Source organism: Myxocyprinus asiaticus, chromosome 12 (genome assembly GCF_019703515.2).
Source record: "Myxocyprinus asiaticus isolate MX2 ecotype Aquarium Trade chromosome 12, UBuf_Myxa_2, whole genome shotgun sequence".
In the NCBI taxonomy this organism is placed as follows: domain Eukaryota; kingdom Metazoa; phylum Chordata; class Actinopteri; order Cypriniformes; family Catostomidae; genus Myxocyprinus; species Myxocyprinus asiaticus.
Window position 1 is genome coordinate 27495857 of NC_059355.1, and position 23063 is coordinate 27518919.

Here is a 23063-nt window from a genome sequence, read left to right on the forward strand (position 1 = left end):
CACAGTACAGCTTCTATCTACTTGAAAGAGGAAAGACCGAGATCTCCAAAGTTGTTGGTCAAAATTACGATCAAAGAACATATTTTAAATTGACAGTAAAATCTGACAACAATAATGTCATAAATGGTACTTTAACTCAGATCAAGCTTCAAAAGCACTATTTTTCATGCTGGTTCATCTAATGCACATGCGCATTCTCGGGCTGACTGGCAGCGATGTCTGTGTCTAAAAGGTGATTGGTTCTTTTACCTGTAAGGCAGGACTTCCCTCCATCTGTTGTCCATTGGGTGTTCCAATTTCTCCCATTCATTTTAATACCAGTGGTACATTTTGGGCTAAATAGTCTTTGGTTTTACGTGCCATTTTCAAAGTTTTACCACAGTTTCCTGGTGAAATTGACACTAGAGGCACTACAACAAAGGTGCGATTTTTTTTTTTTTTCCACACAAATCATGAGTACAATGGCTGATTATAAATGTATAATTGTTCAATCTATTACTCACACACTGCTGTGTTATGATATCTAAACACTTTAACTCTAACACATACTTGAAACTACACATTTTAATGCTTGTATTACAGACCCACCTACATTTACACACTTATTCCAATGTGATTAGCTTGCTTGGTAGATCACCTTATAGAGTGTTGAATTTTGGACTTGATAGACTGAGGGTTAAGCCCAGCTAAGCATGCAAGCCGACATGTGAGACATAGAAGCGACACAAAATGACGTGGTTGCTTTAGAAAACGTGCTTTTCATGTCAAATATGCTTTTAGAACACTATCGGTTAGGTTTATGAGTTGGTTTAGGCTAAGGATGTCTGTTTTGCTTAACTTTCATTTGGAAAGTTAAGTGGAAATTACTGGTTAGGTTTAGGTTAAACTTTTAGGTTAGGGACCTTTTAAACCTCGTCTGATTACAACACCATTAGACTCACTTTTGGAGCCTCTTGCTGGTCATTTCACATGGAATCTGCAGCCAAACATGTAATGAAGCATGTAATTTCGCTTTACAAAAATTTTGCCTCAGTAATGTAATTTGGTTAATTTATTTTTCATCCTGCATTTTTAAATAATTAAAAATTTATATTTATATCACAACAATTTGTATTATATTTCAGTCATATTAATGGAAAACCTACGCTGTTGTGATGGGGTTTCAAATGCAACTACTGAGAGAATCATTTTGGCATTTTTCGCTGTTCTGACCACCGTAATCTATAATTTAGAAATACTTTTCTTTCTTTCTTTCTTTCTTTTATTTTTATTTATTTTGTATTATTTTGGAGCAAATGGGAATGCAAAAATAATATTTGCTTTGGTCTCCCATGTACCTCGGTAGATGTTTGCCCCACTATAGTTTCCTTCTGCATTCCAAACCTGGAAATGTGAAAATAGTCCATTGATTAATTAAACTAAATTCCAGAATTTTCAATCAATGTGAATAAACAATAAAGAATGCCACACTGTTTTACTTTTTAGGACATTTTTGTTGGTATCAAATGTATCATGTACAGTATCTAAGAGATAACACTAGACTTTCAAACTGATTTTTTCTCTATTTTTTGTTACATAATGTGCAGGACACGTAGTGATTATAATTATTGAATCTGTTATCAAACACAGCATTGTGCATGTTATTATTTTATAATAGTCATAACATAAACATTTATCTATTTTCATTGCAATATACATATCTCTGCATACATAGTTACATAATGGTTATAATGATGAAGTGTTATTGTGGTTAAAATGAGTGTTATAATGATGAGTATTAATCAACCCATTTGTTTAAAATGTTTTATTAAGTAGTGCATTATGAACTGTTTTCCTACATAATATACAGACACCCCAAAAAGTATCTGGACACTTCAGCCACACTTAAAAATGTGCCATTATGTAATTGTATTAGATAATAACATATCAAACCAATTTATTTTAAAGAAACACAAGCAAATTCTTCAAGCAAAAGATTTAGCAAAAAAAAAAAAAAGTTTATGCTTTAAAAAACAGTTGATCTACTGTTCAAAATGAAGTCAAAATGTATTGGACACTTTCTGGTTGTTAAACTTGGTTGTGCAACACGTCCAGTGTTCTAAAGTACACCTGTGGTTACTTTGCTAGGGCAACCTGTGTGAACTACATCCACTAGAAATTACCATGAACCATCTGGTTAAACGTAACTGCAAAAATGGCTAAATGCTAGTTCTGAGAAAAGGTCTGGCATCATTTGTTTGCAGACACCCTTGATTTGACATTTTCTTATCTCATGCAATGACGTTCATACAATTATTAAGTGTGATTTAAGTGTCCAAACACCTTTTGTGGCCACAGTATATTCACCTGCCACTAAATTGCATCAACGCTAAATGACCCTGGATACGTCTTGGCTTGCATGCCTCTGATTACAGTTATGATTAAGCTGACTAAGAATGGATCTTGGAGCAGGGACAATGTGCTTTGGCTTAAAGAGGAAATAACCCCTGCAATGCGTGGAATGAACTTTACTGTTATTCCTCAGCTTGACACTTGCCCTTATTACTGTATTTTTCAACACCACTCATGGTCCTCGAGTTTGTTAACTGCCAACATTTAATCTTGTTAAAACTGAACATTAATTTTGACAAATCCTACTGGATATTACATGATTTTGTCCATTATAAAATCACATAATCCCCCTGATTACGCCACAAAGGGAAATTATTTCTTTCCAATTAAAGCTGCTTTTGTTTTCTGTGTTGGTTCACTGGTCTGTCAAGGTTGCTACACCATGTAAAACACTCAAAATTAACTCTCAAATCAAACATGAGAATATGTGATAAGGTCCTAAAGAATAGTGAGTTTAGAACAGCAGAGAGTTTGTCTGCCGGGATGGACTCTCAGGGCCATTGCTGATTTGATTTTCAAAGAGCTGACAGAAACATCCTCACAGTGACGAGTCAAGGCCCCATGTGGAGACAGATGTCTCGAAGAGGGCAGCTTACATAAACACATTTCTCCTCTCATGTGACTGAGAGTGGGGCTTTATGAATCTCAGTTTGAAACCTCCTGTACAACAGACTGTTAGTATAATGGCAAATAACACTCTTAGTCTGTACGCATTTGGGCCTGTTTTTTCTTAAACCTGGCTCTGTTTGTAGAGTGTATGAGAGAGGCCTGACCCGGTTCTCCCTATGGCCAGTCTGCCCCTGGGCCTGACACCAACATTTCTTGTATGATCATACATACTGTGATAAGATAAAAAGTGTTGACAAGTGTGAAGGCCAGTAGCATTCGTGGTTGGATAAGACATTACTCTGGATGCACAATGTCTGTATTTGAAGAAAACTATTTGATAAAAATCTAAATTTAAATGTTTACATTTGCATCAGTTGCACATTCACTGCACATTCATATTTACTGTAACATTAGTCCTCACTTGGATGACAAGGATGAAATGTGTCATTAAATATTTGTGGCATAAAGTGGTCATGAGCAAACAAAAATTTTCAGGAATGCCAACGTTTTGCTTTGTTTTAGGGCAAGAAACATATCTTAAGTTTAAAGGTTTTGCCATATTAATGTCAGTAAAATCACTGTATAATTAAAAAAACAAGATCAGATCTCTTTCAGAATACTGTGTACATACACTGCATACAATTAATTAAACAAATTTTATTAAATTAATTAATTGAGGTGCCTGTTGATTAACTGAAATAATCACAATTAATCACATATCATTATTCACTGAGAAGGGCCCCCACATAAATATAATTTAGTATATAACAATTTAAATAATTAACATAATAATATATAATATTGTAGTGCAGTTATGTTCAATGTTTTCTTTTATCAGCTTCTTTCACTCTCGATTGTTTGTAGTGAGCTGCTTTAGGACATTGCTCCTAATGAGTCGAAGACACACCATTTCCCCTCCCTGAGAGCCGAGAGTAGTTTCCCTCTCAGCTAAAAGCTGGAAATGAGCGTTAACAACTAAACATCTAAATCTAAACATACCGCCCATTTTCATTTTCACTATCAATATCCATCGCAGGAAGTTTGATCAGGGCACAATCTCTTTGGCGCCTTCAAGTCTGAGAACTTTTCGTCCATAATGCAGTTAACCAACAAAATCACTATACACTGTGTTGTTACAGAAGATTAGTGAAAAAGAGATGACCTATGTCTATGCTGGGACAGATGTAGGGAGAATTCAGGTAAATTAGTCCACTTTTTGACAGGCAATGTCAAAAAATGGCCCAACTTACACCAATTCATCCTACCATTTAATATGGTAAAGGGATAGTTTACCCAAAAATGAAAACTCTTTCATAATATACTCACCCTCATTTAGTTCTAAACCTGTATGACTTTCTTTCTTCTGTCCAACACAAAAGGAGATATTAGGTAAATCATTAGTCTCAGTCACCATTCATTTTTACTGCATCTTTTTCTTATTCGTGTGAATGGTGACTGAGGCTAACATTTTGCCTAACACCTATTTTTGTGCTCCATGGGAGAAAAAAAGTTGGATTTGGAATGACATACAAATTTGGAGCAACATAACGGTGAGTAAAATTGCCAAAATTGTCATTGTTTTGTGTGCACTTTCCCTTTAATTTACTTGTATCACAAAGTATATAACATCTTTAGGGTAGAACTGCATCTGGAACAATCACCAGTTAAGAGATGTGATTCAGTTCGGATGACACCTCTTTGTTGTGCATCAATCTGGCATGGGACGATACCTGTTGCAGTATTCCGGTGGAAAGTTACACCCTGTCTGCTCGTAGCCTGGTCAAATCAGAGTAATGATGGAAAGAAGAAGGCAGCACTGTTTTGCATTCCTCAGAGGACATGCTGCTCGTTAGGGCCTTCATTAAACACAGCTTAGTGTACATTCTAATAGAGAGACCATCAGAGACAATTACACTCAAACAGGCACTTCACTGCCGTTAGCTCATCTGACTACCACACTAGAACACCAAAAGCTCTTATTTTGTCCTGTTTATCCTATTTGTATTCTTTTTGTTTCGAAGCTGACATCAGCCTGACTTCACATCCTGTAATAAATTAATACATAATGCTTTTATTGCATTTACTCAACAGACTAGAAATGCATAAACCACTACACAGAAAGTACTATGTATGCTGATATGTATGTCTTATGAGCTCAGATAACTTATGTAATTCCTAAATAAAAGTACACAGTATTCAGGATTAGCACCTGGCTGTTTTTTTAAGTGCTGTTCACTTGCTCTCCAAACAATATGCGCTGCTTTTGCAGGTGACATTAAGAGTACCTGTCTACTTTATAAGCAGTGTGTTAATGCAAGTGTGACCAAAGTCTTACCTTTACACATTTTCTTGTACATTTTTGTAGGCCTCATGTAGTATGACTTTAAACCCTATGTACTGTTGTTGTACAGTATGTCTTTAAACACTACTGTATATGACAGTGAAGAAAAAAGAGTAGGGAAAACACCTCAAATAAACCTCAAAAGGAATTTGACAAACAATACTTTTGATCAAAATTCCTTTATGAAAATCCACAAACTGTTTACTAAAAAAGTTCTTACCTTTCATTCACTACAGCTCTTTGAAAGCAATTAAAAACATACAAACAAACTTTAAAGATTTATATTACCTATATGAGGAGAATCAGATATACTACTCAGATACGGAAAGATAAATACATAATAATGCTTCACCTTTTTTTATGGGTTTAATTGAAGGATACACCGAGTGTAATTATAAAAGGTTTCCAAAGGGGCAAAAAAGCCTTTACAAGATAAATATTCAGTTCATAAAGTAAAATCTAAAATGAGCTTTTCTCAATATTCTGTACAGACATTTGAAGACAATATACACTCAAACATACTCAGTGCGTCTCCTTGAAGATCCATCAACAGTTCTGATCACTTGTCTTTGATGGTGATACACCAGATGTTGTTCACTGTCTCTTGAGCCAAAACAAGAAGACGTAAATAGCAGTACAGCTGCAACAATGTCCAAAAATCCTGCAGCCCAGCCAACAAATAGTGCGTCCCCAAACTCTGAACGTGACACTACATGAGGTACCGTCTCATCAAAGAACTTCTGTACAGTGTCATGGGCGACGTACGAGACGGGAGCAAGCACCAGCAATCCAGCAATGCACAAAAACACAGCCGCTGTAATCTTCAAACCTTTCTTGGTCCGCTGCCCCTCCTCACCCTTACAGCAGTTGATCTGACTCATTGCAGGGATGGCCAGGAGAAGTCCAAGAAGAGATGTGGCATCCGACAGGCACATCAGAACCCGACCCAGCGTGAACATTTGCTTTAGGCCTAGGATAGTGTCATAGGGACGACACTCACTTCCAGCTATTTCCTGAACCACACAGGCCTCCCATAGCCCTGTCTCATAGCTTTCTGTGGCCAGCAGTTCAGATGACTGTGACAGCCACTGAGGCATGATAGTGGCAGCCAGTGTGCAGAACCAACCTCCTGTCCCAATCAGCATCCCCAGTAGTTCCAGAGCCAACATGCAGGGGTTTGTCATGTTTACTGCTAAATACTGTGTCCGACTCAGGGTCCGACAGCCTCTACGTCTGGCTCTGGTACCTCAAGAGCCTCCTCTTGATGAGAAAGAGAAAAATGGCGAGAAAGAGAAGAGTGATGAACTCTTATTACAGTGCGACCTTGGATCCAGCACTAACCTATACAGTTCTGCTAGCAGGTTCTTCACAGTCAGTCAATCTCCACTAGAGAGGCACTCATCATCTGAGCATAAGAGGTACGGGAGGGGTACAGATGGAGAGAGAGGGCACTCAGATCTTAGGCCCTGCCCTCTAGGATCCTTTTGAGAGAGAGAGAGAGAGAGAGAGAGAGAGAGAGAGAGAGAGAGAGAGAGAGCTTCAGACCCCAGTCTGGCAGCTGAGACCAAAGGCCACACGGGATGCCATTAAACTGTAGACAGGATGACATTAAAAGGTTGATTGTTGTCATTTTAATGGGACAAACCATTTAGATTTTACCACCTCATTACTGTTTGATTGCATCATTTAATTTTCTCTATGCTATTGGTAACAACACTTGACGTAGGGTTGCCATGGGGAAAAGAGAAAGGTTTATAAAGGCAACAAACAGTGAGGAACATTTTTGCTGTTTACAAAGCTTTTTTGGAAAGAACAAATGGGTGAGAGATAAGCTCCACTAAGTGCCTGGCAGCCGATTCTGTAACCCAAAGTAGAGTACGGCAAATATGCAACGAGTGCCTTACCATCTTACATTTGATGTCTGCTAACTATAATTCCAGAATAAGGTTTATCATTATTATTATTATTAATCAGTAGATTAGAAATTTAGTATGTATCTGAAGTGAACTTCTTCTTTTAGAACCGTTAAAACAATTTGACAGCTTTTTCTTGAGCAAAGTGGAGACTTTTTTATTTTATTTTTTTATTTCAAAGCCCTTTCAATATCATAATGATCTTGTGAGACATATTAAACTATGAACATGCCAACTGGTCCATTTCTTTTTTTTTATTTAAGAATGGTCAAAGCTTCATTTGTTGTATTATAACTAGCAAGATAGTTTCCACATATATTCTCATTGTCTTAATTAAAATATCCATGCAGCTTTATGGAATAAAGCATTGCCATCAATATTCACTGGTCAGTATCCAAGTTACTGTATGTCAATTGGTTACTTCTTTTGCTGTGCCTAAAGAGTAGTCAAGGATATGAGAGTGTTACAGTACCTTAAGCATGAGGCTGCTTCATTTGTCTGAGAGTTATGCAGGCTTCTGCAGCATTTGAAAATGGTGCAGAGAAAGAAGTGTGTATTTTATGGAAGTGGGAAGCTGAGGAAGAATTCTGTGACGTGACACAGTGGCTCTCAACAAACACATCATTCACACACACACACACACACACACACACACACACACACACATGTTGGTGCAGCTATCATTATGAAGACTCTCCATAGACATAATGATTTTTATACTGTACCAACTATAGATTCTATCCCTCACAAAAAACTTTCTGCATTTTTACATTTTCAAATTTTTGGGTGAATTCAGGTAAAATAAGCACTGTCATTGAGATGACTGTCAAAAGTGGTCCCATTTTTCTAAATGTACACCACATGATTTAATATGCATTGAAGTCATAAGCAGGATCAAACGTTAAATTATGCAACAAGGGGAAGAGGGACAGATGGAAAAGAAGATGAAAAATGAACAGGGATTAGACTGAAAAGACCAAACAGAAGTAAAAAGATACCAAACAAAATATACATATTACACCAGTGCTGGCGTCTCTCCATTGGCTATGAGTTCAATACAGAATCGATTTTAAGGTTCTGTTGTTTGTCTTCAAGGATTTACATGGCTTAGCTGCACAATACATTGTGGATATTATCTGTCCCAATCATACCGCAAGACCTCTGAGATCTTCGGGTCAAATGCTATTGTCTGTCCCCCGGTCTCCATTAAAATCTAAAGGTGATGATGTCTTCCCTGTTGTTGCTCCCAAAGTTTAGAACAATCTTCCTCTTAGATGCTCACCATCCATATAGACTTTTAAATCTTATCTTAAAACCTTTGTTTGTATTTGGCCTCTGAAATTGTCATCTGGATCTACAACGTCTTCCTCGCTCTCTGACTTGCTGCCCTCTTCTAAAGATGGCTGCTCTCTCTCCGGAGGAGTGGGTACGGGGTGCTCATGGCAGTGTTGCACCGGGGCGATGGATGAAGGAAGGTCCGGATACGTGATAGCAAGTGCATTCTTGCCAGTCCGACGTTTGGAAGAGTCCACCATGCAGAAGTAGCAGTTGCTTGATTGGTCAGTGGGTTCCCGCAAATTCTTGGGATAGCGAACTTCATGGCTCTCTGTTCCCCTCTGTACCATCCCACAAAAATACATTTATTTCACCCATGACTAATGTGTAAGAGATTCTCGCAACATTTTTCATATATGATATATTTTTTCAATAACATTGAAAATTGTAAAACATTTAAAATTAAAAACTTTTACAATTTTAAAAATGAACAAATTTTATAACATAAAATTCCGAGCAACAATTGTCCATCTTACCTTCCAGAGTTTTTTTGCAGTGCTCGCAGGTGAAATGAGGTGCCCAGGGTTTGTCTTGATCCCTGACAGGCATGCTGAAATATGCCTTGTAGGCCTCACACATCTTAGCAGATGCTTCCACGGCGTACTTTTTCACTCTTGTCTTGATAAATTGGCCACAGACATAGCAAAATTCATCTGCCGGATGCTTGCAGCCTCTTGATGCCATCTCAGAAAAATGCAGATATGTATCCACTTAGGCAGCTGGAACTAAACTGAACTTTGGGCTTAAGGCCCCTGTATTTACACCACTATTTATATTACTGGAAAGTTCTAGAAAGTTCTAGAAGTTACTCCAAGTTTACTCAGCACTGAATCTATCTGGAATGTTATGGAAAATAAGTACATTTCAAAATATCACTGTCCTGGTCACAAAAGCAATATATGTGGGGAATAATAGCCATTTTCTATACTTTTGAGGCATAAGCAATTAGGAAATAACACTTACTACCCAGGAACCAAAAAAAATAAAATAAAAATTATTTGTTACACGGTGTAACACGTGTCGTTTCTTAAAGAAAAGCCTGAGAACCTGTGAACTGTGATTTTTTTTTCCCACTAGATGACGCTCTTACATTAAGACAATGGGAACATATGCTCCCACAAATCGTTGGTTTCATTCTGAGATTGGCCGGAATATTTCTTTTTCTAGAAGAATATCCAAGCACAGACTATAGCGATATCACTAAAGGAATAATAATAATTATTATTATTAATATTATTATTTTGTACGATTTTAAGCGTATTTACACTTGTAATGATCTAAAGAAACGAATTACAAGATAAAAAAAAAAAGAAAATGAAAAGATAAATAAAAAAATCGAAATAGTTTAAAATTGGTCCAATGAGATTAAATATTGCTTTGAGGAATTTTATTAACAATTCTTTACATTTATCAATTGAGTGGGTATGTACAAAAATAAAAAAAATAATAAAAACAATGCTTGTATCCATCAACAAAAATCCCCAAATCATGAGAGTGTCGCTATTGGCTCGGTTTCATATGCGTGTGCGTGTGGGGGCGGTGCTTATGCAAATGTGCCTGCCCGAATATGGACACTGTGGAATGAAAGATGGTAGATAGAGTCAAACATGGAGGACCGACACACAGAGACATGAGAGCGCCGCAAAAGTTTTTGGAAAAGGTGGATGCAGGACAGCCTGTGTCGATTTGAGTCCCGGTCGTTACCTCGTTGTGCAGTTTTGTGTTTTTCAGAGAGTCGATGGGAGTTCAACATTTGTAATGAAACTTGTGATATATTTGTTGTTGGAGTAAAGGCAGGGGGTGCGACCCCCCTACCGTCCCAGCAGCGCTATGCCGTGGGTGAGCAGCTGTAAACGGAGAGAGAGCTCGGAGCTGCCGCTGCCCCCGGGCTGGGAGGAAGCCAGGGATTATGATGGCAGAGTCTTTTACATTGACCACAACACTCGACAAACTTCATGGATAGACCCCAGAGACAGGTAAAAGTGACCGTGAGTGGAGCTGTATGCTTTATTGGCTGAAGTTTAATGATTATATAGTTGTGGAGGGCGGGGGCTCAGATTGAAGTGATGATTAAGAAGCGAGGGAAGTTGCACAGTTTGGGATGGAAGTGTTTTCATTTCAGAGTCCAGAGCTGATACAGTGTAGCAATGTGAAGGAAGAGAGGAGGTTTTCTGAACATGAATTTAAATAGACTATATAACCTAATAGAACCCAATCATAACATTATGTGCAAATCATATATTGTGAAAAGCATTTCTGTTCATCAGGGACTCTCCAGTGTAATGGCCATTTAAACTATCTACTGACCAATTACTCAAAATCACTGTGGCTAATTGTTGTGTTTAAATCTCTAACTGGATGAGACTAATCTTACATTGTACTGTTAAATCAATCCATTTGTCTTGTTTACGACTGTTGGGTTGGCTCTTGCATGTTACAGCACTAGGAAAGTATGATGGCATTATTGTTGTTCCCCACTGAATGCTTTTTGATGGTGTAAAAAAAGGTCCTTGAAGTTCAAAAAGAGTCACTGAATAACTGTAATACCTGACAGAGCATGCCAGTCATGTGTTGCCTTCAATTAACAGTGGCACACAAAATGTAATGCATTGCAAATCTGTGGATACTCTTAATACTACCTTTTCAGTTCATTAAAGCAGGCTGAGTACAGAAGATTACAGTGATGGATAATTGAAAACAATGTCACTTAACATCTGACAAGCAGCCAAAATAGCTTCTCTCAGATAGTGCTTCATTTCTCTTTGAGAACTGTAAGAAATAATCAATTTCATGTTGCCATTTAATGATTGGCAAGATAATAACCATTATAGCTACATTACGTTTGGAGAATAACTCCATTGGCTTGGTAAATGTCAGGGATGATAGTGACTGGTTTATTATTTACATTTACATTTACATTTATGCATTTGGCAGACGCTTATATCCAAAGCGACTTACAGTGCACTTATTACAGGGACAATATCCCTGGAGCAACCTGGAGTTAAGTGCCTTGCTCAAGGACACAATGGTGGTTGCTGTGGGGATCGAACCAGCAACCTTCTGATTACCAGTTCAAGAGAGAGAGCCACATGCGGCCGCTGTGTGTGTTTGTCTATGTGTTTGGGTTTAAGTTGATTTGAGTTACTTTGCTATTAAAGTTTACGTTGACTGTTCTGCCAGTTCCCGCCTCCTCCTCGCCCATCCGTTACAATCATTATTCTCATTCACAAGCTTCCGATTCCAATTAATGTTGGTATATTCAGATATAATGTCCATTTTGCTTCCATACTGTATGAAAGAAATTCTCTTTCAGCTAATGCCTTTATGAATTATACAGGGTACCTTTTAACTTGTTAAATTAGAGAAATATAAATTTAAATGTTATAATTTTATTTTATCATTAGTTTTTTATAATTTCGGTTACATTTTAGCTTTTTAAAAATATACAAATTCCATGTATTCCATCAATAAATATGATGTCTTGAAATTGCATATATATTGTATATATAAACTGTATTAGCCTACACTCAAAAAAACCAGTTATGTGCTTTTACCCACTACGCCACCACCACTCGAAAAATTATAGAGCTGGGCTTCTTTATGTATGAAATGAGTCTCATTTTACTTAGATCTCCCTTTACCAATCCTCACAATTTAATTAAAATATAAAAGTTGATACATATATCAGCATTTGCTCCTGTGTCACCTGCATGATTTCCACAAAAGCCATCTTGGCTAAATCTAAATTTTAGATTTAAATTTTACATGGCTCTAACTAATAGTGGGTGGGTCATAACAGAATCAGAATTTTTTTACTTAAAAATGCAATGCTTGAAATATAATAAAATGGGAGGTTGTCTGTTGGCTTTAAGTTTGAAAATTTCTGACCAACATTTCAACAGGAGGCATGCACCACTATTGCAGTATTCCTAAGAAATAGTCTGCTGTATATTCTTATTGCTGAAAGTTGAGTTGGAAATCACATATTGTATTATGTCGGTATTGTAGTTATTAAAAGCTTGGCTTTTCATTCCATTAATTGTTTTAAGTGGTTGCATAATGTAAACAGTGTCCAAATGAAAGACAGAATTGAACTGTAGCTCCAAGAGTTCCATGTGCAGATATGTATGGAATGCTAGTTGGGCCGCTGGGAAAGCAGTGTGGATGTGCTTTGTGAGGCCTGTATTTTCACCAGCAGAGAAACCAGCCTTTCAGCCGAGTCATTTAAACACGAGTTCACTAGAAGCCTTGTGTAAATTAAATAGAGGGGATTTGCTGTCACTGGGAAAGTTATAACTCTTTTTCATCTTGAATTGTATGGTCGGCTGCTCAGCCAAACAATGAGCAAGTAGCTCGCAACCTCAAAGGCAATTCTGTCATTGTGCGGCACTATTTCACTGGATGGTGTCATTGTGCTGAGCACAGAGGATACATTCTCAGGGGAACTGGTAACTATTAAAATTTCCACTCTAATCTCTAGAATGTCTTTGTACTATTTTAATGAATAGCAGTAAAAATAGGGGTTGTTGCGACAGTGTGTTTAGCGGGCCCCCTCATCATATCGTGGCCCACTTTCGCCACTTTTCTGCCAGTCTAATGGATTTCCCATGAGAGATCATTTAATATGAAACTTGGTTTACTTGGTTATAGTTTACAGTGAATTTTATTAAGGATGTTGATGTGTAGTTCAAAAAGTCTTAAGGCCAAAGTATACTTCATGCGTCTGCATTGCTGATTGCTCCACGCACATTATGCGTGATGTAAATTTTGTCATAATCCAGACCGTGCGCCGGCCAGATTTTCTTAACTCGCGGACGTGGGACGCGTCTGTGCGCATTGTCAGCGCATGCGCCGGCCATTGACTCTGCAAAAAGAGTATCACAAAGAAGTTGTTGTGGGCATGCGTCAAACACGTTCATTTTCGATCGTGATCAGAAAAGTATACTCACAAAGGCAACGTGGTCGACCAGCCGCGAACACACAAATACGAAGAACACCTGGGACTTTATAATTTATGTTGGTGCATGAAACAGTGTTGTCTCCTCTTTTCCTAGTCAGTGCTGTTTAGAATCTCTTGCTGTTTAGCAGAATTACATGTTTTTTAATTCCACGGTGCTTTAAATTAGAAAATTCTCAGTGTAATTTAAATGGGTCACTAATGTTTGAGGTCTGCACTGCAATATCATGGTAAGTCCGGTTGAAGCGCTTTGTAAGAGCGTAATGCTTTTCATCTGAAACACATCTGTGAGTGGTGATTGACGCTTGGCTTCATGTGAGAAATGTTACGCCGAACCACTTGCGCAAGTGATCTGCTCTGCGCTGTCCTATTTCTGGAACATGTATATTGAGGCAAGCCGGGCCATGAGGACACAAGCCCGGCTCTGAATCGGGCTAATCAGCTGGGAGGGGGATAAATATGAGCCGGAGGTGCCAGTTCGAGAGAGAGAGCCACATGCGGCCGCTGTGTGTGTTTGTCTATGTGTTTGGGTTTAAGTTGATTTGAGTTACTTTGTTATTAAAGTTTACGTTGACTGTTCTGCCAGTTCCCGCCTCCTCCTCGCCCATCCGTTACAATCATTATTCTCATTCACAAGCTTCCGATTCCAATTAATGTTGGTATATTCAGATATAATGTCCATTTTGCTTCCATACTGTATGAAAGAAATTCTCTTTCAGCTAATGCCTTTATGAATTATACAGGGTACCTTTTAACTTGTTAAATTAGAGAAATATAAATTTAAATGTTGTAATTTTATTTTATCATTAGTTTTTCATAATTTCGGTTACATTTTAGCTTTTTAAAAATATACAAATTCCATGTATTCCATCAATAAATATGATGTCTTGAAATTGCATATATATTGTATATATAAATTGTATTAGCCTACACTCAAAAAACAAATAAAAAAACAATTAAGCCTTTCTTTAAGATTTACGCATTTCAATTTCATAACAAACTTCTATAAAAAAAATTTAATATACTGTGTTTAATTTTATTAATAAAATTATATTAAAGATTTCCCAATTTAATTTGATGGAATTTTGTCATGAAATTGAAATGCGTAAATCTTAAAGTTTTGCAAAAATATTTTTTTTTGAGTGTATATAACAGAACATACAGAATATTGGCATTTATCAGCCATTGGCAACCCCACTAGCCTAGTTATTGGTAAATGGCATCAACCGTTGAAAAACCCATTTCAGTCGTCCACTATTTGTTATCATAAAAGTCACTCACACTGCTGTTGTAGTCATGGAGACAGCAGCACGCACAAAAGTGAAAGACTTTCGCTTCTGCTTTTATTGCTCTTGTGTTGCTTTCTACATATTCCATTTTCACTCAAAAGCATTTTTCATGCCCTTCTTACACTTTTCCTCTTTTTTTTCAAAAGTGGGAATGGAGTAGTTTCAAATGAATCTAGATAAGAAAAACCTGATCTGCTTGAAGACTTCCCTTGGCAGAGTCATGTGACATGCTTTGTAATGTGAAGCTGATTGGAGTCTGTGAAATCTCATATTTTATGTCAGAAGCGCAATATAAGGAGTTCTACAGCAGATGTTTGATGTGGACAGTAGCCTGTTGGTTAGCGCACATCCTCCAACATGTTGAACTTTGATGCTCATGTGGGCAACATGGGTTTGAGTTCGGCTCATGACATTTTACAATCATTTTTCTCCTCATTGTTTCCTGCAGTCTCTGTAATAGAAACAATATACGTATCAAAAAGAATGAATGACAGGTATCCACAATGGAACCTGTGAATGTTTTTCTGTTTGTTGATCATCTGAGATACTAATGCTCTATTGACCTGTAGAGATGTCTGGTTTCCCCCTAATTCTGCTTTTATTTGCCTTTCTTTATCTAAATATTATTTGGTGTGCTTCTCCACTACTGTTTTCAGATTAGCCTATTATGTATTTTATTTTTTAATTGTGGAGACACTTAATCCACACCTAAATTTTTTTTAAAAGTGGCATTTATTTTCAAGAAATATAGCTTGTGAATTAAATTAAAAAGACTTGTTAATTAAAAAAAAATGTATTTATTGATTCTTATACATGAGACAGATTAAAGCATAATATATGTGTACAAAACCATTATCCCCCTTTCTCCCTCCCACTACCCAATAGGGCTGGGCGATATGTCTTAAAAAATTATATCTTGATAGTTTTCAGCCTATTGACGATATTCTATATACAGTTGTGCTCAAAAGTTTGCATACCCTGGCAGAAATTGTGAAATTTTGGCATTGATTTTGAAAATATGATTCATCATGCAAAAAAAATGTCTTTTATTTAAGGGTAGTGATCATATGAAGCCATTTATTATCACATAGTTGTTTGGCTCCTTTTTAAATCATAATGATAACAGAAATCACCCAAATGGCCCTGATCAAAAGTTTACATACCCTTGAATGTTTGGCCTTGTTACAGACACACAAGGTGACACACACAGGTTTAAATGGCAATTAAAGGTTAATTTCCCACACCTGTGGCTTTTTAAATTGCAATTAGTGTCTGTGTATAAATAGTCAATGAGTTTGTTAGCTCTCACGTGGATGCACTGAGCAGGCTAGATACTGAGCCATGGGGAGCAGAAATGAACTGTCAAAAGACCTGCGTAACAAGGTAATGGAACTTTATAAAGATGGAAAAGGATATAAAAAGATATCCAAAGCCTTGAAAATTCCAGTCAGTACTGTTCAGTCACTTATTAAGAAGTGGAAAATTCGGGGATCTCTTGATACCAAGCCAAGGTGAGGTAGACCAAGAAAGATTTCAGCCACATCTGCCAAAATAATTTTTAGGGATACAAAGAAATACCCACAGGTAACCTCAGGAGTAATACAGGCTGCTCTGGAAAAAGACGGTGTGGTTGTTTCAAGGAGCACAATACGACGATACATGGTCGAGTTGCCAGAAAGGAGCCTTTACTGCGCCAATGCCACAAAAAAAGCCCGGTTACAATATGCCCGACAACACCTTGACACGCCTCACAGCTTCTGGCACACTGTAATTTGGAGTGACGAGACCAAAATAGAGCTTAGAACAAGGCCTGTAATGAAAAGAATACCATCCCCACTGTGAAGCATGGTGGTGGCTCACTGATGTTTTGGGGGTGTGTGAGCTCTAAATGCACGGGGAATCTTGTGAATATTGATGGCAAGATGAATGCAGCATGTGATCAGAAAATACTGGCAGACAATTTGCATTCTTCTGCACGAAAGCTGCGCATGGGACACTCTTGGACTTTCCAGCATGACAATGACCCTAAGCACAAGGCCAAGTTGACCCTCCAGTGGTTTTCTGCTTTGTGGTGAGAAGAATAGCATCTCAGAATGCTATTCTGAGATGCAGGTTGGCACTGTTTTGGCGGCATGAGGGGGACCTACACAATATTAGGCAGGTGGTTTTAATGTTGTGGCTGATCAGTGTATGTGCATGTGTGCTTGCAAACATAAAGGCCTCGGATCTGTGCATGCGCACACACACACGCACTAGACTAGCACACAAACACAAACATGCTCACGTACACGCTAGGGGTGTAAATCGGAAGTTTCATCACGATACGATCTTATATCGATTCTCTTGGCCTGCGATCCGATATTTGCAAATACTTCAAAGTCTGCCGCGATACAATTTCGATTTGATTCGTTTCAGGGCCCTGTGATCGATATTCCGATATTATTTGCCTATTTTACACAATCAGTTAAAAAAATGTTTGCCCTCAAATGCAACTAAAATATAATTTGAATATTATATTGAGCTCTCTGAAAAGTGCAAATTTTGTATTCACACTGGGATATCCACAACAAAATAAGGTACTTCAGATGTTGAAAAAAATTATACAATTAATAATATAAAAAATAACGTCACACGTGATCATCAATCATTTGATTACAGCTTATTTTTCAGTTTAATTCAATTCAAAATACTTACATACCCATGACTTGTTTCCAACTATCCGTGCCATCCGCGTTTTTCTTGGCTACAACTTCCACAGTTGTAATGAAAAATTCTGTTACAGTTAACTGGGATAAATGTTAGTAAGGGTGTTGATGTGTAGATGTGTAAAGTCTTATAACTGATGTTAGTGCTTGGCAGCAGGTGTTTCTCTTTCCCTCATTAGTGCTGTTCAGAATGTCGGCATTGTCAAGACGTTTCACATGATGGTTGAACTTCTCTATGGTACTTTTAAATAGCAAATTCTCTTGTAAAATTCAAATGGGTTGCATGCACAACAGTATTGATGGAAGCCCGAATTAATTGCGCATGTTAGCTGCTCTGCGTTTGTCACGAGAGCTCGCATTTTAAAGAGTGCCCGGTTGATGTGCTCGCACTGATCCTTTAACTAGTGCACATCCGTCTCCCACATGAAAAGCGTATTTAGCGCTCATAAAGTGAAATGAATGTAATGAGGTTACTTCATATGGAAATGCGTATGGACGAGACTGACATGAGAGTATTTAAATAAAGGTACATATTAAAAAAAATTCTATATCGATATTTACGCATTGTATCGATAACACTGGATCATTGGTTATTGGATCAATGAATTGTTACACCCTTAGTACACGCACAAACTCTGAGTATTACATGCTTTCTTACATGTTGGTTCACATATTTGCATATGTGCTTGCAAACATAAAGGAATCGGATCTGTGCACATACACACACATGCACACGCACACACAAACACACACATGCGTGCAAACATGAACACACACATAGTCACGTACATACACAAAAACTTTTGAGTATTACATGCTTTCTTTTTCAGAGAGATGAACTTTATCCTACCCTGAACTGCATCCAACATCCATTCATCCATCCAACATTACCACACACACACACACACACACACACACACACACATACACACACACACACACACATACATACATACATACATACACACAAATCAGAACTGTCTTTGTCTTTGTCCTACAGTGACCCCTCTCCAATAGAATCAATAGAATTGTGGTGTTCCCAGTCAAAGATGTACGGCCATTGAACATGAATGGAGAAGATCATAAAACACAGGACTTTTATTTTGAAATGCTTTTATTTTCTGAAAAGCGGCACAAAGTAACACTTGTGGTGTTCCCTTTCAAATCTGACCATAGTGACAAAGAAAACTGGCATAAGCCTATTTACACATTAACACTGTTATATAAAGAATATTTCATGGAACAGAAATACCAACACTGTTCATATTTCTGTTATATCAACAACAACAACAAAACAAATCACCGAACACCTGGTGGTTTTGTGTCCTCCTGCACATGACTGACAATAGCTTGTTGCATGTGCCTTGTAAATGTGTGCTCTACATTTGAAACACACAATGTTTGTTGAAAGAAAGATCATTAAAGAATGATTCTATTGGAAAGGGGTCACTGTGGGGCAGTTTTGGTGCGTGTGTGTGTTTGTGTGTGTGTGTGGTAATGTTGGATGGATGTTGAATGCAGTTCAGGGTAGGATAAAGTTAATCTCTGTGAAAAAGCATGTAATACTCAAAAGATTTTGTGCGTGTACGTGAGTATGTGTGTGTTTGTGTGTGCATGCACGTGTGTGTGTGTTAGTGCGCATGTGTGTGTATGTGCGCGTGCACAGGTCTGAGGCCTTTATGTTTGCAAGCACTTATGCATATATGTGAACATGAACATGATGAACATGCTCCTGAACACAACATTTTTCTCGTATTTTTGATCTCCCCCATTCATTTTCAATGGCTGGTCATTTAGTGTGATAAATAGTACAGAATGTTTTCATATTTTATGTAATATTGCCAAAATTATCCTCAAATAATGCTTTTTTTTTTTCACTAAAAAACGGAGGTGCATAAGCTCAGGTCAGTGAGGCCTACGATCAATAAGCTCCAAAAAGAAATACAAAACCTGTGCTAATTGAAAGAAAACAAGTTGAAAATAAGATCTAATCCAATATTTGGTGATAATGTAGCATAACGAGAGATTTATAAGCAATTTTTCATAGGCCGGTCATTTTTGACTGGAACACCAAATTAGGTAAAAAATTTAAACACAGCACAAGGGTTAAAATGACTCAAGTGTGAAAACCCCAGTAGCCTTTTGGCAGCTGAACTTGTGAAAAACATTTAAAAAAAAAATGTGTCTCTCATAATCACAGTTCAGATGTTTCTAAATAATTGCAATATGAGTTTTTGTCCAAATCATGCAGCACTAAAATAAACACAGAGAAAATAATATTTGTAAAACATCAAAAAGGGAAAGGAAGAAAATATTCTACATAAGAGGATAAAATTTACAGTTTCGAGCAGAATCAAGTTTCTCTTTCTCCATGTGGTCATTACTGTGTGCCCTCCAGAAAGGTCAAGTATTTGTCCCATTTCTTACTATACACTTCTGCCAAGCTGGCATAAACACACTTTTTAAAAAATGCACATTAAGACAGTTGTTAGGTGTAACATTACAGAAATTAAGAAAAAAATTATTTTGGTTGTCAAACTTTGTGAAATATGTTCGTAGTTAATGTAATGAAAAAATACACCTGTAGTTACTCTGCCACAGCACCTATGTGAACTTGAGGGACTGACATTCATTAATATATATTGCAAATATTATATAATTAATTGCAAAAATGTTTGTTCGGGGAAAAGTCTTGAATACTTTTTTCTGATGTTTTGCAGAAAAGGTTTGATATTTTGTTATTAAATGCAGTGGAATTCAAAGCCTACATTTGTAAGTGTCCAAAAGTGTGTAATAAATGTTTTCATTGTGGATTTTGTTGCTTAAACAATAATAATAATATGATGATCTCTTAACTATTGTTCTCTCAAACAGAACAGGTTAGTCTAGTCTGGGTGTATATTATATTGAAGATATATTATATTGATAATTTGCATCTGGGTAACCCCTATTTGTGAATTTGTTTTGTTTGGAAGCTTAGAAACTTAATAATTTGTGAACCCTACATCTCCTTTCAAACCATCATCATGATTAAAAATAAATGTAATTAGCATGATGAAACTTCAAAAATGACTTGCAGAAAATGGAATTGATATGTTGATATGGCCTAAATGTTTTACACCACCTCCTTGTTTAAGCAGCAACTGTGTACTAGTGGACATGAATTTTGGGGTTTTTTATGCAAGGTGACAACTTGTAGTGAAAATTGGAATGAGTATGTGAATTCACTGCACAGTCACCTGGGAAACCACTGGATCTCCTCTGTGAAACAGGGCCATATTCCAGCACCTGGCCCACATTACACACACACACATACACACACAAACACACAAAGAGTTACTCTGAGTACTCAAAGAGCTTGGTAGATGGTCCAACGAATCAGATCTTATGTTGTCATCGAGAGTTGAACTTTTCATTTGGAAGAATTTAAATTTGAACAATTTTTATAGCATTTCTACCAACAAAATTCTAAAGATTGAAGCCAGTTCTAAAGAGGTTTAACCATTGTGTTGTGGTGTTTAATGGTCGCTGTCATTTAGGATGGATCTGTGATGAAGTTTTCCTCATTTTAGCTGGGTGTGACTTCCTTTGAAAAAGGGTAAAACAAGTCTTTGGTATTGTTTTTCTGTCTTGGCTTGAAATTGTTGCTTGACTGCAATTCGAGCAGCAAATCTCACAGTGTTGGATGTGCAATAATAAGTCTATCTCCTTCATCCCTGAGGAGTCATGTGACACCATGCAAGGAGCGGACATGTAAACGGCGAGCTCTGCGCACTTTGCTAGTTTTTAATTATTTTTATGTCATAAACCAGTGAGATTCAATACACCCTGCTACATATCTTTTCTTTGAAGTCAACATGGCAAATAATTCAAAATCCTCTGGCTCTGGAGATATTCAAAGACACTTACGTGCTCAAGCTGAAACCTCTGACAGGCCCGCAGACCAGGGACTCGGTTTAGACGGTGTTGCAGGAGAAATTCAGCGTCATCTGGCGAGCATGTCTGTGATGCTGACGAAAGTTGTTGCTGACTTGGAGGATCTTGCTGTAATACGTCGATCGATTACTGCAATGGAAACGAAATTCTCTGAGTTGGTTACAAGAATTGGGGATGTTGAGAGACTGATCGATTATCTGGAGTCATCGGAGAGGGAATTAGCTGCTAATCCGCTATCGAACAAAATAGACTTGGAACGCATTTTGGAAAAACTGGAGAATTTGGAGAATCATAGCAGGCGAAGCAACGTCCGAATTGTTGGAATTCCTGAGCATGAGGAGGGCCGAGATATGGTGAAATTCCTAGACGAGCTCTTCCCGAGTCTGCTCGACATAACAGGCCATAAGCTGGATAATGAACGAGCTCACAGAGTCCCGGCTCAGAGATCCTCTGAGAGAGACAAGCCCCGATAAATTCTGGCCAAATGTCTGAGATCATCCGATAAAGGTCACATGTTATGCGAGGCAAGGAGCAAAGGAAGGCTTTCTTGGAAGAATCACAACATTTTATTGTTCCCAGACTTTGCGAATTCGACCAGAGAAACGTGATCGATTCAAAGAATGCAAGAAACTCTTACATCAACGGAAGGTTGCTTTTGCTCTGATGTTCCCGACCAAATTGAGAATAGATACTAAGGATGGCCGCAAAATATTTACATGCCCAGAGCAAGCATTGTCTTTCATAGAGGCAATGGGGTGAGTAAGCCATTTGATGTTTCTCATGTGGCCCCCGAGTGAGCTTGTCTCGCTGTACATACTCTTGGCTGTCTGAGGAAACTGAGTGCCTTTTTTTTATTTTTATGCTGGTTCCACCTAGCGGCTGGAGTTTGTTTTGTGGAATAACACTCCTTCGGGACAGTTGTGGATGAATCTGCTCATTCTTTGTACTTGTGCCTCCTATTGGCTGGAGTTTGTTTTGTGGAGTATTTTTTGCTGGAGATTGGAAGGATTACGTCATCTGCTGCACTCATGAATAGCCGGCTCACTGAACATTCGTTTGACTGCCCGAGGAAACTGAACGGCTTTTTTTTTTTTGGTGCTGGTTCCGCTAGAGGCTGGAGCTTGTTTTGTGGAGGATCACACCTTCGAGACAGTTCTGTGAATGAATCTACATGTTCTTTGTGTTTATTCTGCATATTGGCTGGAGTTTGTTTTAGAGTATTTTCTGTTATGTAATTTTGTCTCACAAAAGTTGTATAGAAGCACCGGACTTGAGCAATCCGACGGCAAAGTTGTCGCGGGGACACTCGTAGGCGTACATGGACTTTTTGAGTTTAGAGGGATGGACACCGGTTGGCGCTGTCATGTGCGGGTTTAATGCACACGCTTTTCTTTTTTCTGTTTGTTTGGTTCTGGGGAAAGTTCGGGGTTTGATTTTTGCATTAATGGTGAATGTGGTCTTTATAATCTTGTTTTTGACACAATTTATGTTTTCTAATATGTCAAAATGTCAAGTGTTAATATTAGTGGATTATCTTTCTCCACGTGGAATGTGAAAGGGTTGGGGCACCCCATAAAAAGAAGGAAG

At 37.7% G+C, this 23063-nt stretch overlaps 2 protein-coding genes across 3 annotated transcripts in view; one reads left to right on the forward strand and one right to left on the reverse strand.

The window, feature by feature from the left end:
* Positions 1–5516: 5516 nt before the first annotated feature.
* LOC127449411 (claudin-22-like) lies at positions 5517–21563 on the reverse strand. The gene is made up of 2 exons (XM_051712819.1): positions 21450–21563; positions 5517–6822 (listed from the first exon to the last, which is right to left on the reverse strand). Exon 2 carries the CDS (start codon positions 6523–6525, stop codon positions 5854–5856), a length of 672 nt encoding a protein of 223 aa, XP_051568779.1. The 5' UTR covers positions 6526–6822; positions 21450–21563; the 3' UTR covers positions 5517–5853.
* The window catches only part of LOC127449393 (protein WWC3-like), a 103125-nt gene continuing 90240 nt past the window's right edge, over positions 10179–23063 (forward strand). For both annotated transcript variants that reach the window (XM_051712783.1, XM_051712784.1), the window contains exon 1: positions 10179–10565. In XM_051712783.1, the coding sequence (XP_051568743.1) occupies positions 10420–10565 (146 nt within the window). In that variant the 5' untranslated portion in view covers positions 10179–10419. The remainder of the gene's footprint in view (positions 10566–23063) is intronic.